This window comes from Sceloporus occidentalis, unplaced genomic scaffold, assembly GCF_023333645.1.
Source record: "Sceloporus occidentalis isolate IW3139 unplaced genomic scaffold, rSceOcc1.0.p SCAF_25, whole genome shotgun sequence".
Taxonomy (NCBI): Eukaryota; Metazoa; Chordata; class Lepidosauria; order Squamata; family Phrynosomatidae; genus Sceloporus; species Sceloporus occidentalis.
Genome location: NW_028317005.1, coordinates 10,412,804 through 10,433,846, shown reverse-complemented (window position 1 = coordinate 10,433,846; position 21,043 = coordinate 10,412,804). Strand labels below are relative to the sequence as shown.

At 39.2% G+C, this 21,043-nt stretch overlaps 1 protein-coding gene across 1 annotated transcript; it reads left to right on the top strand.

Moving 5' to 3' along the window:
• Positions 1 to 629: 629 nt before the first annotated feature.
• On the top strand, positions 630 to 20,600 carry LOC149300385 (transient receptor potential cation channel subfamily V member 6-like). The gene is made up of 14 exons (XM_089485329.1): positions 630 to 747; positions 1,480 to 1,620; positions 4,238 to 4,336; positions 5,837 to 6,009; positions 6,983 to 7,192; positions 9,972 to 10,118; positions 10,558 to 10,764; positions 10,870 to 10,956; positions 11,073 to 11,149; positions 13,488 to 13,653; positions 16,452 to 16,518; positions 16,981 to 17,246; positions 17,679 to 17,788; positions 20,450 to 20,600. Exons 1-14 carry the CDS (start codon positions 630 to 632, stop codon positions 20,598 to 20,600), a joined length of 2,019 nt encoding a protein of 672 aa, XP_089341455.1.
• The last annotated feature ends 443 nt before the right edge of the window (positions 20,601 to 21,043 follow it).

Here is a 21,043-nt window from a genome sequence, read left to right as displayed (position 1 = left end):
ATAGGACCAAGCTTAGAATATGCATATTAAAAATAAAAAACAAATTGCAGTGAAGGCAGTATTTTTTTCAGGGTTTTCCTTTTCTTTTTTTACTCTTTTAAAACTTTTTAAATAATGATTTCTTTTTTTCAAATCATTTTTACATTTTTTTTATATTTTTTTTTCTTTTTACGGATCTCTAGTGGAGTGCAGTGCATCATAAATAGGGAATCCATAAGTGGGGTTTTCTGAGCCCAGGGATCTCTTTTAAAATAGGGAAAACCATACAGTGCTTTTTATTTTATTTAATTAATTTATTTTCTAGAGGTCTTGCGGGGTAAGCAATAAAACATCATGACAAAAAGCTAGTATATTACTACTGTCACCTTTTGCCAAAAATCCCAGCTTCCATATGATAAAATAATCCTTTATTTTCAAAACAAATACCTCCAAACAATTAATTGATTGAAAAGTGGAAAGCATATGCTATATGTAATTTTAATTAATTCATTTGATTATGAAAACACATTGACAGCTCCGTGAATGGTGATAAACTCTGGGTAAGCAATATTTTTTAAGTGTCATTTTAAAATTAGTTTATAGTCCTATAAGGTTATTTTTTGTGAATATGGTTTTATCATTTAGGTAGCATGGGGGAAACAATCCTACACACTGCTGTATTAAATGGAAAGAAGGAGGTGATGGAAGTCATACTAGAACACGTACCACCTTTAGTCAATGAGCCAATGACGTCTGATATGTACAGAGGTATGAACAGTAATTGCAATTGAGTTGCACGAAGCAGAATATATTGTTTACAGTGTAAACGTTACTGTTTGTAGCCAGGGCTAGATTCCCTAAAAATGTGTAGTTCCAAATCACTGAAAACATAAGTGCATCGTTTAAAAGATGTTATAGATGGATGGAGATTGGAGAATATAATGGCAGCTCTAATAAATCATGATTCCAATTCATCAAGAAGGGTCATTCATTATTGTAGTTAATAGGGCTGCCATCAGTGGGTTACAAACAGTGCTCATGGATGGAAACTGACAACAGTGGGGCCCAACCTCACTAATCTGTCGCTGCCTCCCTGCAGGGCCCTTGCAGCCTACTACCTTTTCCCCTTGCTGGCCTTGGGGTCCCCTTTCTGGGGATTGGGTCCTAGTGGCAATGGGAAGAGCATGGTGTGGAATGGGCCAGGGTGTGTGTTTTTAGGTTTGCACAGGTCACCAAGATTACAGATAGAAGCCCTAATGGTTATTAGACATACCTAGGAACTTTCCGGGTTAAAGTTGAGCTACTTCCCATCCACTACTTGCACACGCAAGTCTAACTGAGAGTAGCCCTTTATACAGCTAGCCCTGCCGCTTGAATGAATCCATATCCCCAGAAGTAGCAGAGATGTGGTTAGCCTAACCTGGGAAGTTCCCAGTTTTTTTTACGTAAATAAACCACAATTACCAAATTCTTACAATATGCATTCTTAATATCTTTCAGGGGAAACTGCTCTTCATATAGCTATTTTAAAACAAGATGTGGAAATGGTTAAGCTGATACTGAAACATGGAGCAGATGTTATGCATTCTAAAACCTCTTGCACGTGTTGTATACCTGGACTAGAGTGTCTGTGTAACTTTGGTAAGAGATTGTCTTCCTCTACAATGGCTACTAATTTTAATGTAATTATATATCCTTATACAAGTTTTGATCTACTTCAAGGGTTTTTTCTTCGAGACCAAATATGTTCCAAGCCCAAAAAAGATTTCCTAAATATTTCCAAAATCATACTTAAAGTGTTCTGATCCTGAATACGTAGGTTGGGGAATGGGTCAAGCAGGAAGGCTAAGTCACTATAAACTCAATAAAAGCCAAACAAGGCCCAAAGCATTTGTGAGGTCAAAAGTGCTTGCCTGGCGTACCTGGGTCCCGAAAGTTTTAAATTCATGAAAGCCCATAGACAATGTAGAAGATCGTATTTTAGTAGCTTTAGTAATAAGACCCCTTGCTTTGTCTCACATTACATAAAGCCGTTACATCCTTCCCTTGTCACAGGTCCTCTCTTATTTAATATAACAAAGGAGCTCTCAGACCTCTACCTCCACCCTTGTTGCCTCACAGTCCCAATATTCAAATAAGAAACCAGCCACTCTGTTGTCTCCTGGACTCTCACTGACGATTCCCATCCCCCAGGTATATACCCCTTCTAGGTTCGGTACTGCCTTTAATAATAAAAAAACAGTACTTTGTGTGCTTTTAGGCAGACTCAGCCTGTATCACTCACAGTGTTGTTGTGCTTACTCACTACTGGGGCTGGCAGAAGCATGTGTACACATGATGAAACTATTACATGACCCATCATTAGCGACTGCCCCACTACCTGCATCTTACGAAAGGCCTAGGCCTGCCCGAAAAATTATATATACTAAGTAATACTGAAAAATTGTTACATTTGTTTTTTAGCGAGACCGCCTAAACAATGTGCGGTCTGTTGTGCAAAACCAGACACCTGGCAACCTTATATGAATTTATTTATTTTATCTTTCATTCAACATTAAATGTATGTCAAGATGTTTTGCATCATTTACTGATTTCTAAACCAATTTTTACAATATTTCAAATCCCCAGTTGTTATTGAAAATATCAAGCTCAATTTTACAGTTTTGCGCTATCTTGGGAAAACTGAACACATTCTCTCTCCCCAGTTGTGGTGGGACAGTAGAGCTAATCATCCAGCCACTCTTTCCCCTCAAGGGTGGAAGCTTCAGCTAAAAATCATTCTGAAACTACCCTTTGGCCTTCTCTGCAATATTATCTAAGCCCGTGCATTTATAGGTTGCCAGTGGGAATTTAAAACAACATCTGGTGCATTGGATCGGAATAGGCAATTGACAGATTTTGTAACAAAAGTTGGCTGACTGAGACACAGCTAGTTTCTTTATATATGTATTTATATATGTATATAAGTACCGTATTTGCTCGATTATAAGACGAGGTTTCTGAAAAATACCCCTCGTCTTATAATCAGACCTCAAATAGGTCTGACTATGAGACGACTATGATCCAGATCCCCCGCAGCTGCAGGGGACCTGGATCCTCCTGTGCCGCACCGGTGCGGGGAACTCTGATCTCTGACAGTCAGGGAAGGTCTGCGCGATGGACGCAGACAAGCCCCGCTGCTAGCCACGCCTCCTTCCGGCTGCAGCGTAAGTGCGTGGGATCTACTCTGTGAAATGCCTTTTAACCCCCTTAATGCCACTCTGCCTCCAAAAATGCCCTTTTAACCCTCTATACGCCACTCTGCCTCCTGAATGCCTTAAACCTCCCTTTATGCCACTCTTCCCCATAATATGCCTTTTAACCCTCTAAATGCCAGAGTGGCATATAGGGGTATAAGGGATTTCTGGAGGCATAGTGGCACATAGGGGTTCAAAAGGCATATCATGGGGCACAGTGGCATATAGGGTTAAAAGGCATATCATGGGGCACAGTGGCATTTAGAGGGTTAAAAGGCATATCATGGGGCACAGTGGCATATAGGGTGTATAAGGGATTTCTGGAGGCATAGTGGCACATAGGGGTTCAAAAGGCATATCATGGGGCACAGTGGCATATAGGGTTAAAAGGCATATCATGGGGCACAGTGGCATATAGGGTGTATAAGGCATTTCTGGGGCAGATGTGCATAACTGGGGGGAAGGTTGGAAAATAGAAGGAAATAAAGCCAAAATATTTTTCTCAATCATAGCTTTTATTTAAAAAAAATAGTTTAGATAAATTAACATTTACTGGTAAAACTTTTTTCCTATAGGTTCGTCTTATATTCAGGCTTTTTCTTTTTTTCCTAAATTAATATTCAGATTTGGGGGGTCGTCTTATAATCAGGGTCGTCTTATAATCGAGCAAATACGGTAATTATCTTCATACAGAATCACCAGTGTCATAGCAATGGCAAAGCAGGAAATGTTCTGAATAGCAATTAAGAAGTCACCGAGCTTTAATGAACTGTATGAATTAGGGTTTGGAAATCCTGAATTGTATTATAATTCTCCACCATGCTATTCTAGTGATGTTTAAAATTTTTGGATTAAATAAGGACAGTACGGGGTGAAAAGTTTTGATCTTGCTTTATTTTTGTTAATAGACATCAAACCATACATCAACTTTATACATGGCATGCATGAACAAAAACAATTGCAGTGTTTTTATTCCTTTCCAACAGTGTGTCTAATATTTCATTTCATGTTAACCCCACTAGGAGAATTCCCGCTATCATTTGCAGCCTGCACAGGAAATGAAGAAATTATAAAACTTCTTATTGAGCACAACGCGCCTCTTAATGCCCAGGACTCCTTTGGTAAAACTTCAATGGCAATTGTTTTATGAACTACAGTACTTACTTCATTCATGCTCAGAATGTATTGCGGCATATAATATGTAGGTTTTTTGTTTCTTTTCTTTTGTGAAGCCAGAGGTACTTGTGCTTCTCATTTGTTATGTCAAGAACAGTGAATAGGTGTGCCAAAAGTGCTAATGCCCAGGGGAAACAAGGTATCCAGTCTTCCTCCTCTGGGGCCGCACTACCAATGGGGGGATATGTGGCTCCTTTATTTTTCCCACGCCAAATCCTAATGAGGGCCAGATTGTCTAGTGCCCCCCGCAAAGAAAGGACCCACTGAAGTCTTCAAAGAAGGGTGGTGACCGAAAGGCACAGCCCAACCACCCCACCCACAAAAAATTTGTGTCTTCAGGGACTTGATTTCACTGTGGCATTTTCAATAAACCAAGAGACAAAAACTCAAAAACACGTGTACACAAAAAAGGTACAATGTGACGTGTGAACAAAAGATTGCTGTTACAACCCGAGGCTATAGCTGGTGTTTTCAAAAAATCCCCACAACCACCAGCCATAAGCTAGGGCATTTTAAACATGAGTACTATGGTGCACTTACCAACCCAATCAATGGGAGAAATGTGCCCTACACAAACCGCAACAGGTGACGTGTGCCCTGGCAGACCAAACCAGGGAACTCCAGAACATACATCAGGTTTCTTGAAACATGATTTATGGCCAAAGCACAAAGCTCTCTCCTCTCACACAGGTACGAAAAGGTAGAGAAGTGATATGTAATATATTCAGTTATATATATACGCAATACTCAGTTATCATGAGAACTAGTTACTGACATGTGTTATGCATTAATTTACAATTTGGGGTCCCGTCAAACCGTCAAAGGTTGTTAAAGCTATGATTGAGTTTGGTGTTGACTCAATCACAATATCTTTTAGGAGCCTTTTGAATGGAGCCACTGCTCATATACAACACAATATTATACTCTCCAGGCTACTCCTATTAAGTAATTTTCGTTATTTTGTCATTCACTTTAGTCATATCAGTGAGATTTATTCAATAAAGAAGGTGGGAGAGTTGTGGTCTCTACTACCTAATTTCAATATTCATTATGAAGGGCCAACACTGGCAAAAAGAAGGGCTGAGTTGACCCTGCAAAAGGCATAATTCAATGGATGATGATTTAACTACACGTCTTAAAAGGCCTGTCAATCTCTCCCTGCAGGACAAACTTACTGGGGCTGGATCTTCATAATGCATAGTAAAGTCAAGGAGTTAAAACCACAACTCTCCAATACCATTATCAAATGTCTCATAATGTAACACATAAGCACATTTTCTATTTTATGCTACTTAAAGTTTATTAAGCGATAATGTATTTTTGGGGAAGATTGCTAAAATGTGGGAACTGGAGATGCCAAACAAAATGTTTATAAAAGGTTCCGTAGGTGACATCATAACTCAGTGAAACATTTGCACTGCTAAATATATCCTAATTTATTTTAGGTAACACTGTGTTTCACACATTGGTCCTGCAGGAAAATAAAGAAATGGCCTGTCACATGTATGACTTGATTTTAGCCCTTGTGCCACTCAAGGATTCTCGTTGTATAGAAGAATTGGAGAATGATGATGGCTTCACTCCATTAAAGCTGGCAGCCAATGAAGGGAACATTGAAGTTAGTGACTAGGCTCTTTAATTATTCATTATATGCTCTCTAACTCTTCTAAGTATTGGCTGACTTCTTACTTTAACTTTCCGAAATTCTTTCTTGTGAAAGCATAAATAATGCAGCGTACTGCCACATATTCCAATAAAAGGCGTGGGGAATAAATTTGAAAAATGAAATTATTTTGACCAAAAAAAACCATTTGAAAATATTTGTTTTTGCATAAAAAATAATCACCCTTATTTTGTTCATTTTTGTGACTCAGTAGGAAAAATATTAGATATTTTCGTCTAGCATTGACATCAATATATTTCCAGAGATGTTTCTTTTATTGTCGAAATGTTTTTGCTGGTGATGTTGTTTTTTTTATGATGGTAATTGAAACTGCTTACAAAGTAACAGTAACGATAGTTTGTACCCACTGCTGAAGTGATCTTATACCACTAACCTAAAGAAAAGTTTGGCTTAAGGATAACTTTTTTAACAAAAGAAAGCAAAAGTTTTGAATTTAAAGCTCCTGTATCAAGACTTCTACCAAAGTCACTCCTTATGAGGACATTGGCAGAATAAACTCCTGGCAACCATAGGTGCAACTACTGCCAGCAGTTTCCCTTCCCAAAATGATGTAAAGACAGATAAAGGGGGTTTATTCACTAAGTAGGAAGCATGCAGTTTTGCCTCACTGACTTCACTATGAAGGGCCAATCCCAGTGAGCTTCTGCTCCAAGAATAATGCAGATTTAAATGAGTAAGGATTCTTGGAAATCCCTTTACACACTGAATTATGCATTATGGAGGGTCAGCTCAGCTCCAATTACTAACAACATGCCAGGTATGACTCGTAACTTCAAGGTGAATTCAAAAGATTGAAACCACAACTCCGCTTCCAACGCCTGCCATAGTGACTGAAAACCTAAAGACAGTAGCATAACTAGGAAGGGGCACAATAGGAAGGTACATAGCTCATGTTCTTTCTTGGCAGGTAATAACTAACATTTTGTCATGTCCAGTAATGCTTATCATGGCAAGTACCTTATCTGCGTCGTATTTTCTTGTGTCTTTGTCTACACTTAATGTAGATAAATATAAAATAATGCACTTGGGATGTAAAAATCCCAAGTCAGAATATAGAATTGGGGATATTGCTCTGTCAGCGACAAACCTAGGAGTAATTATTTCTGATGACTTAAAGGTAAGCGGACGGTGCAATAAAGCATCAGAAAAAGCAAGCAGGCTGTTGGGTTGTATAACGAGAGGCATTAGTAGCAGGTTATATCACTTTACAGATCTTTGGTCACACCTTACCTAGAGTATTATGAAGAGGAGGGCAACAAAAATGGTAATTGATTTGCAGGATGAAAATGACCGGGAACACAATATGTATAACTTGGAGGAAAGAAGAGAGAATGGAGATGTAATAGAAACATTTAATAAATAAAGGGATTTAACAAAGTACAGGAGGGATGTTTATTTAAAAAGAGGAGAAATGTTAGAACAAAAGGTCAAAGTTTACAATTAGAGGCTCGGTGGCTTAGATATAACATAAGCAAGAGAGAGAGAGATCCAGAATCTCTGCACTCCTATATAAACGCGTCCAACCGCCTGGGTGCAGTGTAGTCAATAAATATCTATCCGAAGAAATCATGCACTCACAGGTCTTCACAAATAGATTAAAGATTAATAGCTTATTCCCAGAACAATCAGCGCTTCGGCCCACGCAACGGACCATTGTCAAGAGAAAACTATTCATTACGTCACTTCCTTATATCCCACAGCATTAACGGCTAAACAAAATACCAACCACCAGACCGGGTTAGATACTGTGAGGCTGCAAGGCAGGTACAATGGTAGAGTCCGGTATGCAGGTACGTACCCCAGGAATCAGCAGATAGGGCAGGCGAGAATAAGCCGAAGTCAGGAACGAAGCCGTGGACAGGGAAAATAGCGAGCTGCGAGGTCAAAATCCGAAGCCAGAGTCAGGAAACCAAAATATCGGGAACGCCGTTAAGTAGCCAAGGGTCGGGATATAGAGAGCCGCAGAGTCGAGGGCAAGCCGGGTTTGGTACACAGAAATCGTCAGGAAGAATCAAAATTGCACTAGAGCTCGAATGGAGGAACAATCACTGAGCACTGAGCTAATCTCAGTGCTCAGTTTTTAAACTTGCCACCTGGGGGAAGCCTCGCCCCCAGCCGTGACGTCATTCGTGCGCGTACCCCGGCGTCCATTCGGGGACGCATAAAGTTTGTTGAGGGCGCGCGTTTTTTGAGGCAGACATACTGACGGAGGTGGAGGAAGATGGAGATGCGCCGCTGGATCCGGTACCCGCGGGCATCGGGTATTCAGGTGAGTCACTTCGGCGGACCCGGAGTTGCGGACCCTGACAGATGCTGAAACGTTTCCTTAACCCTTTAAATGCCTACCTTAAATATTACATATCACTCACTGCTTTAACTCTGCACTGCTTTCATATCATGGCTGCAGCAAACATCCTTTACCTCAATTCTCACAACGATGTCGCCTTCAGCTGCAAAACGCTCCATCTATTATTCAATGTGTAACCGTTACTATGTACAACTATATAAAGCATCTCTACTAACGAACAAAATGCATACAATGTTGGCTCCCAGAAAAAACTCTAAGGGTATAAACAGTGTGAGCCATGCATACTTTATGTATTTAATTAAAACTAAACCAAAATAAACCCTAAATCAATAAGTGAAAAAAATGGTATCCCTCAAACGGATGCGCTGATAAAGATCTACAAATACCGAAACGTATTATATATAAACACTACTGACGTGGATGTGAAAATGATAAAAAGGACAGCTGTTCATTTAGACCCAGCGGGAAAAAGTGTTTAAGGTACGAATCCAAAGCGCATTCCCGTTGAAGCAAAAGTCTCAACCTGTCACCTCCTCGTGGTAACGCTGGAATATGATCCAAAGCTAAAAAACTGTAATTGTGACAATCTATGTCCCATGTGGAGGAATTGTTTAGCTACAGGTTTGTCAGATTTTGAATCACAATAAGCTGTCATGATAGATGATCTGTGTCCACAGATACGATCCCTTAGGATTTGGTCAGTTTTTACTACAAATACAAGTCCACATGGACAAGTGATCATGCAAATGACATTATCAGTGCTGCACGTAATCCTCCGGTTGTCAGTATACCTTATTGTTACTGGACTGTTCGTAGCAATGTCATGGATCTGCCAAAGTCTCTTAGGCTGCCAGCCCTTCTGTAGCACATTAAAGGTGGCTCTTTAGTTACGAATCTCTCCTTGTGCCCGTTATTATGGACAATCCTGCCAATTTGTGGTGATGCAGTGTTATATTTCGGATATATATATATATATATATATATATATAGTATATAGTATATATATGCATTTTAAGAGATAATACATAGATAACATTGATAACAGAATGTGTCAGCAGAACAATTTAACCCATGTAGGGTAGCCTTATGCCTATACCATGCCTGTTTAAACTCCTTCACTGTATAAACCTCTGCCACTTTTACTACAACCCTCTCAGTAAAGTAATGTTTTCTGATATTGCGTTTAAACCTCTAATTTAACACCGTGTCCCCCTGCTATGCTAGTTCTTCATTTTAACTGAGGATCTGCAACTGATAGAGAACTGACTATGACTCATGAGCATGAACAAAATGCTTGAATCTATCCACAGATAAGGTTTTGTACAGTCAAAAAATATGATAAAGTGTCATCTTATGAAGGCTCACTATCCTATTAACTAAAGTCATTAAGGCAGTAACTTGTATACTTTCATTGCACCATTGATCACTAAAAACTTTAAATTTAGATGTGATAGCTACTGGAGATATTTCTCCATCATTTCATATTCTTCTATGCTTTCCTTGTCGCCAAGGTTAACAATGAACAGTGCACAACAGCAATAAAACAGAATTTACTCATTTTAATATTTTATTTCCTTTGAAACCACAGATGTTCAAATACCTGGTTGGCAAGCAAAAGAAGATATACTGGACTATAGGAACTATTTCTTACAACATTTATGATTTAACTCACATTGATACTTGGATGACTCAGAAATCAGTTTTAGATATCATAGCATCGAGCCAAAAACCCCAGGTAAATGCAACATCTAGATATTATTTTTGCTATTATATGTATTATTAATTTGCTGTATTTTTTTTAATAAAGTATCTTTATAACAACTCTTTCAGGTTTGACTTTCTATCAAGTTTTGTTAAGCGGTCCTAAAAATGTACTGACTCATGAGTTGTGGAGCCCTCAGATGGCACAGAGCAATTCTAAATGTACATCATAAATATTTAGTTTGAGAAATTAAGAAAAATAGTTTGTCATCAATTATGCCTAGCTAAAAGAAATCTTAATAATATCCAACTGAATTAAACATGTGCTTTAATGCTGCTCTGAAATTACACAATTAACCTCTTCATAGCCTGGGGGGATAATACACTGAAGACTTTAGCTTTGATATATTATGCTAGACAGGAAATATACTTTATACAATAAAAAGCATATATATCATTTTATTTTTGGTAAGGTTCGGAAACTGGTTGATGTATCCCCCATCAAAGAATTGCTAAACCAGAAATGGAATACGTTTGGCTACAAAAACTTCCTGATTTGGATGGTCAGTTATCTCGTATACATGGCTATCTTCACCACGGTCAGTCTGTTTCGCCCATTAAAACCGATAACCGAAGGCCATACGGATAACATAACAGTCATGACGCAAAAATCCCTCTCTGTAAGTCAGATGAGCATTATATCTAATCGTTTTTATTTATTTACATATATCATATTACATATGTATTGCTCTGTGCTTCCTGTGTTTTGTGTTTTTGTCTTGAAGGAATCTTATGAATGCAAAGAAGATTTTCTGAGACTGGTGGGAGAGTTAATTACTCTGTTTGGAGCAGTAATCATATTTGTCAGTGAGGTAAACTCCTTATTTCTTATAATTGGTTGTCCATGGTAACCTGTACAATATAACTGACAACTTTTCCTTGCGGCACAATGTGTTCCTGCCTCAAATAATTTACTATTTTTTTTCAGATTCCTTTACTCATTAAACTTGGTCCTAAGAAATATATTGGCAATGCATCTACCGGGGGTCCTTTCTCCTTACTAATGTACGTACAAATAACAAATTCTATCCATGTAATCAGGCACTGTCACCTGTGAGTAGTATTATAATGCGTAGCAAATTAATTATCCTTTTGTGGTCCTAACTGTGTAAAATATGAAATAGTAGGAAATGAATCAAGCAAGGCATATATTCAAAGTTAGCCTCTTTATCTGATAGAGATCTCTGAAGTCCCAAAAGCTTCTATAACTTTAGAGTTTTTTCCATGTTGGCCAAATAAAAGGTATCGACTACTACTAAAGACTCTACCTTCTCTTGGACAAATACAGCTATATCAATATTCCTTATCAATCATACATATTAGCACTAGATTTGTTAACCATCTTTCTATATAAGTGATATGGTTTGCTTCTGCTCAATGAGGGTACCTTATTTAAATAGTATTGCCATCACCATACCTGGGAACTCTCATGGCTTGTCCCTGAGGCTCAAGAAGTCATAGCTAATTACTGGAGCTCTGGGGCAGATCCGATCTGAGAGGAGTGGTATTTGGTTCTTCCCTCTCCGGTTCTGCTCAATCCACCCCCTTCCACAGCTATTGTGGGCAAGCGCTGGCCCCATATCTGATCTAATATATGCAAGGGGACACTTAGGGGACCAGCACTGAAAACCTACGGTTAGACAAAGTGTCCGTGATAAGTAATGTTGTCTTATGTTGCTTGTTAATGACAACTGAACATGGACAGTGTGTTTTTCCAATACACTTAAATATGGAAATAGTAGTGTAGTCTGGGAAGACTGGCGCCCCAGCATTGACAGTATGCTGTGTTTTCCTTCAAATAGGAGAATTTGTGGACAGTGCATTGCCAGGACAAGCTTTTGACACAATCTCTAGATGGTTGATTTTTTGGCCTTTGCTGACATTTACATAAACATCAACACATTGGTTTAAAGACCTCTGTGTGTGTACCTGTTGATGAAACCAGATTTCAAGGACCGGTCTTATGGGTATTTGTATACCACAAAACTCTCTTGGTTCAAATGTAAACTCTGGGATTCCTGTGCTCTGTTGCCTTTGCATTTCGGTGGCTATTAAGGACTTTCCCTACTGTATGTGCTACTAACCCCTACCGCATTCTAGATCTGCGTCCCATGAGGAGCAGGTGGAAGACCGGTGCCGGTCGCTCAGTCTTGGGAAGTAAATAATTTTCCATATTATTTTAGTATTTGGTATTGTGGCCCTTTGTATGTTTTTTTAGCCAAGGAGTAACAACATATTTTAATTCTAGATCCATAATATCTTTCACCGAAGAATCTATACTTCTGGTAGGATGTGATATGCTTCTGTGGGACACATCAGGAAATTCATTTTCCTGTGGCGTTGCCAACATTCTTAGCATCTCCGCATTAAAAAACAAATAGGTTTAGCTTAGAAAGAAATCTTTGTTTTGAGAAATGTAAGGAAAATAATCATATTATTGAAAATGCTATATCATCAGAACAAAACAACATGGGATTTGAGAGCTTCTATTTCCATATGGTGACAGCATAGAGCACAGAAGCTGGTTTTCCAATATGCCCTCTGCACGGCTCAACGTATTGCCAGCTTTTCACATAAAGGGAACATGTTCTATTCTGATAATCAAGTAGCATTATGCTTTTCCAAGCAAAACGAGCAATGTTTATCTGCTCCCATATGTACAGGATTACCCCTTCTGTCAATGCGTATTCGTTGTAACGAAATGGAAATTCAAACGACTCTTTTGTCTTTTGATAGAGTAAAAACCATTAACCCCAATAAAGAGCTCGGTGTCAGCCAGCATCTAGACTACATTTCATTACTATGTTAATCCAGACTAATGTGTTTTTCTTTTCTTGTAAATATGTTAAAACTACAAGCCTTCTGGTGCATAATCACATTGCAAACGGTGGCAGGCTGTAGTCAACGGGATTTAATGGACAAAAAAGACTGACAGCCTGCATTATGAAATATGTGTAGTTTCGGTTGCGCCGTGAGTCCTTGGCATTTCTGATTTATTTGTCCTTAACGGCAGTGACTTATTTATATACCAATCGCGTTGTCGCGCTACGTACACTGCAGTCAAAACACAAATCATAAACCAAGAAAATAGCCGAGGATTTTGGATTTTTCAAATATTTGTCTAGTATTTTAACCCTTTCTGGCCCAAAGTGTTTTCAGTCCCACATGCATGTTTAATGTCCCTAACTGCATTAGCCTCTACCACTTCTGCTAGGAGACTGTTCTACTTATCTACCACCCTCTCAGTAAAGCAAAACCTCCTTACATTACATCTAAGCCTCTAGTTTTAGATTATGACCTATTGTTCTAATACACTTGAACAACAAGCTCATATTTCCCGCAGGGTGGCATATTCCGTGCTCATATTCTCTGCAGCGGTGTTGAGAACGCTCGGAGATGAGGGAGAAGCCATTCCGCTCTCTCTTGCCTTGATAATTGGATGGTGCAATTCAATCTACTTTGCCAGAGGATTTAAAATGCTGGGCCAGTTTTCAATAATGATTCAGAAGGTAATAATGGTTCTAGCAATAAGCAACAAAAGGTATGAAATCTCTAATCACTAACCATGATCGGTGTGAGCAAATTCTGCTGTCATTATTCTATAGTTTGACAAAAAAATCTTCTACATAGAAAAAAATGTGAAATCCTGTGGGTGGATTTTAAAAAAAAAAGTATCACATATTCATTTTATTAACTACATACTCCTATACACCACGGAACATTTTTTGAATTTAGAGGTGTTTGAATGGAATAATAAAATAGCTTTTCTTTGATTCTAAGTGTTTTCAATCCTTTTCCTACTTCTCATTTTGCTCTATTTTTGATCTTAAGATTGTTGAGGACACATAGGAGCATGATTTAAAAAGGATATATTAACAAAATATAGAAATAATGAAGAAAAACACATAGATCTAGTAGTTTTCTAATAAAGCACACACACAGGTAAAACAGATTGTAAATATTTAATATATTTTAACCCCTTCTGATCACCCATAAGGCAAACTATACTAATATTTATGGCTTCTGTCAATGGGCAAAAGCTTCCAAAAAAGAACAATAGTCACATGCATGTTCACTGTCACCACATATTGTGGCAAGTAAAGGTGCAGGAATGGGGGACTCTAATTTGGTACTTCGTCCATGACACAATGCTATCTTAAAGTGGTGTTATCTCTTAGCAAAGGTTTTCTAGTAGACATCTGCAGACATTCGCCATGGGGAACCAAAGTACATATTCACCCCATTACTTGATCTTTATTTCTTTTTTTCTAATCTTCCCCAACACAATAACCCCTGGTTGTTTCCAATGTCTTCAGTTCAGACTGCCATGAAAGGTCAAAATTGTTCAGGGAGGTAGAGGTGTCTTCTCTTATCCCTGCCATGGAAGTCTATACTCATGTACACTTGGGGTTTAATTGGTGCTGCTCACCCCAGATCGGAGGGTCCAATAAAAGTAAACTTCCCTGATTTAATTAGATAGTCTCGATTTTGCTGCACTGCCCTAATGTCCGACCAAGCTGTTTTAGGGATGCAGCACACGCTGGCACAAATACATTACAGTGGGGCAAAACAGTATTTAGTCAGCCACCAATTGTGCAAGTTCTCCCACTTACAAAGATGAGAGAGGCCTGTAATTTTCACCATAGGTACACTTCAACTATGAGAGACAAAATGAGACAACAGAGTCCATAAATCACATTGTCTGATTTTTAAAGAATTTATTTGCAAATTATGGTGGAAAATAAGTATTTGGTCAATAACAAAAGTTCATAAATACTTTGTTATATACCCTTTGTTGGCAATGACAGAGGTCAAACGTTTTCTGTAAGTCTTCACAAGGTTTTCACACACTGTTGCTGGTATTTTGGACCATTCCTCCATGCAGATCTCTTCTAGAGCAGTGATGTTTTGGGGCTGTCGCTGGGCAACACGGACTTTCAACTCCCTCCAAAGGTTTTCTATGGGGTTGAGATCTGGAGACTGTCTAGGCCACTCCAGGACCTTGAAATGCTTCTTACGAAGCCACAACTTCTTTGCCCGGGCGGTGTGTTTGGGATCATTGTCATGCTGAAAGACCCAGCCACGTTTCATCTTCAATGCCCTTGCTGATGGAAGGAGGTTTTCACTCAAAATCTCACGATACATGGCCCCATTCATTCTTTCCTTTACACGGATCAGTCGTCCTGGTCCCTTTGCAGAAAAACAGTCCCAAAGCATGATGTTTCCACCCCCATGCTTCACCGTAGGTATGGTGTTCTTTGGATGCAACTCAGCATTCTTTCTCCTCCAAACACGACGAGTTGAGTTTCTACCAAAAAGTTCTACCTTGATTTCATCTGACCATATGACATTCGCCCAATCCTCTTCTGGATCATCCAAATGCTCTCTAGCAAACTTCAGATGGGCCCGGACATGTACTGGCTTAAGCAGGGGGACACGTCTGGCACTGCGTGATTTGAGTCCCTGGCGGCGTAGTGTGTTACTGATGGTACTTTAGTCCCAGCTCTCTGCAGGTCATTCACTAGGTCCCCACGTGTGGTTCTGGGATTTTTGCTCACCGTTCTTGTGATCATTTTGACACCACGGGGTGAGATCTTGCGTGGAGCACCAGATCAAGCGAGATTATCAGTGGTCCTGTATGTCTTCCATTTTGGAATAATTGCTCCCACAGTTGATTTCTTCACACCAAGCTCCTTGCCTATTGCAGATTCAGTCTTCCCAGCCTGGTGCAGGTCTACAATTTTTTTTCTGGTGTCCTTCGACGGCTCTTTGGTCTTGGCCATAGTGGGGTTTGGGGTGTGACTGTTTGAGGTTGTGGACAGGTGTATTTTATACTGATAACAAGTTCAAACAGGTGCCATTAATACAGGTAACGAGTGGAAGACAGAGGAGACTCTTAAAGAAGATGTTACAGGTCTGTGAGAGCCAGATACCTTGCTTGTTTGTAGGTGACCAAATACTTATTTTAACGAGGAATTTACCAATGAATTCATTAGCAATCCTACAATGTGATTTCCTGTATTCTTTCCCCCCATTCTGTCTCTCATAGTTGAAGTGTACCTATGGTGAAAATTACAGGCCTCTCTCATCTTTTTAAGTGGGACAACTTGCACAATTGGTGGCTGACTAAATACTTTTTTGCCCCACTGTATATAAGCAAATTACATACATTTTTACTTTATAACTCATTAAGGTTTTGTGCAGGGTAAATGAAAAAATATATAGCTCCAAACAATATATATGTTATATGCTAATGTTTATAGTTTACATATTTTTAAGTTTTTGTTCACTTTTGTTTGTCCCGCAGATCATTTTTGCAGATCTTTTGTGCTGGTTTTGCTTAGTGTTCATTATTATTATTGGCTTTAGCTCAGGTGAGAAAATAATTTTATTTTATTTTTTATGATATGGGATGGGAAGAACTGGCTTGTGGCATAACAAATGACAAAGGTGCTTATTCACTGATTCATGAGTTTAGAAAGACTATACTATACAAACGGAGACATGCGTGTGGCTAGTATGAGAATCAGGGCCAAGTTTATATGCAGGGCAAAAGGGGCAGCTTACTTGAGCTCAGGTTTACTTTAGAGGGCCACAACAGCTGTGCTTTGGGCTCCCTCAATAGCTGCAATAGTCTGCAGGTAGAGATCTGTACAGCTTCCTCCTAGAACCTGCCTTGGGGTTGTGAGGGATATGACTTTATATCCACAAGCCCAGCACTGGGCTACATGCAAAAGTAATGCATTCTCATACTTTGAAAAACACATAAAATGTCTATAATTCATATAACCAGGAATTCATTGATCTGATTTCTGTATTACTTTGAGCCTCCACAGCATTTTATGTCATGTGTCAGACTCTGGAGCTGGACAGTGATTCGTACCTAAAAGACTTTTCCCTGACATTGTATGCTGCGATTGAGATGATGATGGGGCTGACTGATTTGCCTCTGCCTATGGATGCCTCCACACCTTTGATCTATATTATATATTCCATATATATGGTGTTTGTGTACCTTCTATTGCTTAACATGCTGATAGCAATGATGGATAATACATACTGGCGAATAGCACATGAGAGAGAGGAATTATGGAAAATACAGGTATGTATCTGTAGATACTAGCCTCACGATGTCTAAATTGTGATTGTGACTTTGCTAATAAATTACTGATACTTCTGAAAGGCTTGGCAAGAAGCTATACGCATCTAGTCCATTAAACCTATAAGAGAACTCACACAAGGCAACCACAGTCCAACTGCCTAGTGAAGTGGGACCTGTGTAATGGGGCTGAACAAGCACTATGTTCACTGGCTTTGGCACGTTGGTCTTGGGGGAAATATTAATCTAGCTCTGGCTATAAAGATTAACACAGGTGACAATATACATTTAAGGAATTAGGAACACCAAAGCCACTGTGCTTCTTAAAACACGAGAAAATAAATCCAATTTAAAATTTAAATCATTTTTATTTTGAACTAATGAGGGCTATAATTTTTGTGACTCAAACACACTATCCTTCCATTCTGTCTGTAGATAGCTGCTACCATTCTCGTTCTTGAACGTCATGTTCCAAGATTCCTTAAAGTACGCACTGGGATTCCAGGGAGCTCCTTGGGTCTCGATGATGGCAAGTGGTATATTGGGTGAGATACTGTAAGATGAGAACACCAGTCCTTCAGAAAAATGTACTGTTTGACTTCTTGCTCGTTAAAGATGTGTTACATAGTAATGACCAAGTAGAGTCACCTGAGATCTTATAATCATACTTCCTCTAAATGGGTTGTTATGTACATTTAAAACTACTGTTGATTTTATTAGTTGCTTTGGGAAGACTTTTAAAAGCACCCTATAAGATGTGTTAAAAATTTCCATGCAACATGGCCTCATATATATTCACGTATAATTTAGATATTACGTTTTAGGAATAATTTAAATTCATGGCATGATTTATGTACATTTACATGCATAGTCAGTGTCCTGAAATAGGGATGTAATTAAAAAATTGATATCTTTTTTTTAAATGTACTTTCATATAACACATTATACGTATTAAGAAAGCTTTAGCTTAGAAACCTCTCAGTGTCTAAAAACATGATGCTCATATAGTCAAGATATAGCTCTACAAACAGGGCCGGCCCAACCATGGACCAGAGTGGGGCAATTGCCCCAGGCGGCAGTTTTGAAGAGGCGGCACTTTGCTGCCCCAAGCGCCTTTTTTTTTTTTTACGCGGAGGAGAGAGGGGCTCCTAGTGGTTTTCGCTTACCAAGTTGTCAGTACCCGCTCGGGGACACTCTCCTCTTCGAGGCCTCTAGCTCGGTCTCGGTGCCGGCTTGTAATGCTGAGCGCCGGAAGATGAAGTCATTTCCGGCGCTCAGCAGTAAAGCAGTGCGCACCGTGGCAGAGCAGGGATACACTCGCCCCAGGACTGCTGAAAGGTAAGTGAAGTACAAAGGGGGGGGGGGGTAGGGTAGATAATAAGGAGAGGGGGGGTAGATAATGAGAAGGTAGGGAGAGGAAGGGTAGATAAAGAGCGGGGGGGCATTTCAAACTTCGCCCCAGGCGGCATTATGTCTTGGGCCGGCCCTGTCTACAAACTGCAAATCTACTTCATTTAAAACGACTTAACTACATGTTACAGAGCCATGGTTTTTTATATTACATTTTGTTTAAGAGTGCATCACAAGGGGATGGGAGTCAACAAGGACTCTTTAAACCATTCATATAGATAAAAACTACAGGCAGATTCAGAGGAACACATCTTTATTTGGGTGCAAAGCCAGGTCTTTTATACATACTAGAACAGTAGGGAGATCATTAAACAATTGATAATTATTTAAATTAGGCTTTGGAACACGTTAACTAATAAACAGAGGGAGTTACACACAAAAAATCCCACAACCAGTAAGATTATGACACACCCTTAGGGTGGCTCATGGGAGAATTGCCTCCACTATCTAGAGAGGAGGGCAACCAACAGAAGAAGTGCCTACCTTCTCCGTGTTATTGAATGGGGATCGGGAGAGGCTCCCCAGTCTAACCTTCATTATATGTGGTTGGCCGATGCTGATCCTGGTATGCTTCACCTCCTGCTGGTCACCATCACTCCCATCACACCTCTCATATCCATCAGAGCAGCCTACCCTGGGAAGTACCTAAATATGCATATGAGACCATGACATTTAAAGACAATGCTTCTATAGACTGGTGGCTTCTATTTGGTCTTATTCGCACTCCATGACTTTGTGAAATGTTTTGTATTGTAGGACATCTTATGTTTTACTTTGGTGCTTTGATTTATTTGGTGGACCTACTGAGCATGTGTGAGTTTTTAATTACCAATGTTATAATACTTTATTAATAATAATACCATACCGAAAGCGAGATCTGTGGTCTCCTGGTATTCAGTGAAATAATTGTTGACACTTTTAGTTTTAATAGCATAGTGAGTGTATTCCCCCCATTGAGAATTCTTATTTTGAATGTGTCTTTTATCGGAAATAAGCCATTGGGAATCGCACCTCCTGTTTCTGAGTGCCTAAGCATCCTTTTTGATGTAACAGCATATAATGCAGTAGCAGCTGCAAACAGAAGCAAATAATTAACGTGATTTAAAAAAAAAGGGCAGCAGTAGACAATTATTAATTTTGCCAACTCACATAAAATATGACATTCACTTTCGGTCGCTAGTTCAAGAGAAAAGGCATTAAATTATAATGAATATAAAGAGGCTACGAAAATAATAAAGGTAATTGGGAATTTCAATTATGAAGAGTATATAGACACGCTAGGTTTATTTTTAAAAGAGACTCTTCAGGGGTGACCTTTTCACAGTTTGCAAATACATTTAAGGTCCGTGTAATCATATCTCAAGAGAAACACTGATCCCTTGGATAGAACAAATACGTAGAAGCCGCCTGTCACAATTAAATGAGCTGAATTACCATGTTACACGGAGAAAGACGTTCTTTACAGTGAGGGCAGTAAAGCTATGCAACGCGGAGGTGGTGGCCATAGGCTGGTAGAATCCGCTTAAGTAGATCAGATGTAGGTGACTAGGAAGAACATTCATTGTTTTTTTGTGTTAATTAAATTGAAGTGATGGATATAAAGGTTAACCTGAAATATCCTTAAAGTAAGTAGTTGTCCTCCTTTTGGGCAAAATTAGCATTTATTTAATGGGGTTAATGTTTAACTCTCTGCCCTTCACAGTCACCATCACAGTGCCCTGTAAATCATAATGCAATAGGCCATCCTATTTCAGAGAGCCTATTGAAACTCTGAGATTGTCTTTTTTTTCTCTTAGGGTTGAAGAAATATTGAATGAAAACAGCACTGAAAATATTAAAGGCTCGACTGCTTTATCCAATCAACCCATTGTTTGCTGGAATTTGATCCGAAAAAACATTTCAAGAATAAGCAGTATGAGTGACTTTACAGAATCCACCTCATTATAGAATCGTGACCTAACGTTTCATGATAATGGGATTTGGTTAAGAAATACAGAGTTGTGCAAAATCTGTTCATAAATGCATTTAACACAACAATTGAGCTTAACGCATTTGTTATTTAAAAAGAAAAGCTACTGACAGAAGTTGGCATAAAGTCTCGAGTATTCGCCACGTAGGAGTAGGTTTTATGTGGTCTCAGTTCCTCATCACTGGTTCAATATCAGCATATGAGCTGTTTGCCGTGGCACATACATTAATCTCCTCAAGGCTAGATTACTGCAATGGACTCTGTGTTTGGATGCTCTTGTAACTCATTTGCAGGCTGAGCCTAGTGCAGAATGCAGAAATGAGACTGCAGCTCTGAAGGGAATTGATCAATGAGAGGTATTCAGTGGCACAGAGCGAGCTGAGAACGGGTAGCTGGTTCATTTAGGAATGTATATTGATTT

Bases quoted from the DNA above. Each gene is read 5' to 3' on its own strand.
- LOC149300385 (XM_089485329.1), top strand. From the start codon at position 630: ATGGGGGAAACAATCCTACACACTGCTGTATTAAATGGAAAGAAGGAG. The intron at 4,337-5,836 runs GTAAAACTTCAA...AATTTATTTTAG, and splicing joins TAATGCCCAGGACTCCTTTG to GTAACACTGTGTTTCACACA. The intron at 7,193-9,971 runs GTAAGCGGACGG...TTGAAACCACAG, and splicing joins TTATTTCTGATGACTTAAAG to ATGTTCAAATACCTGGTTGG.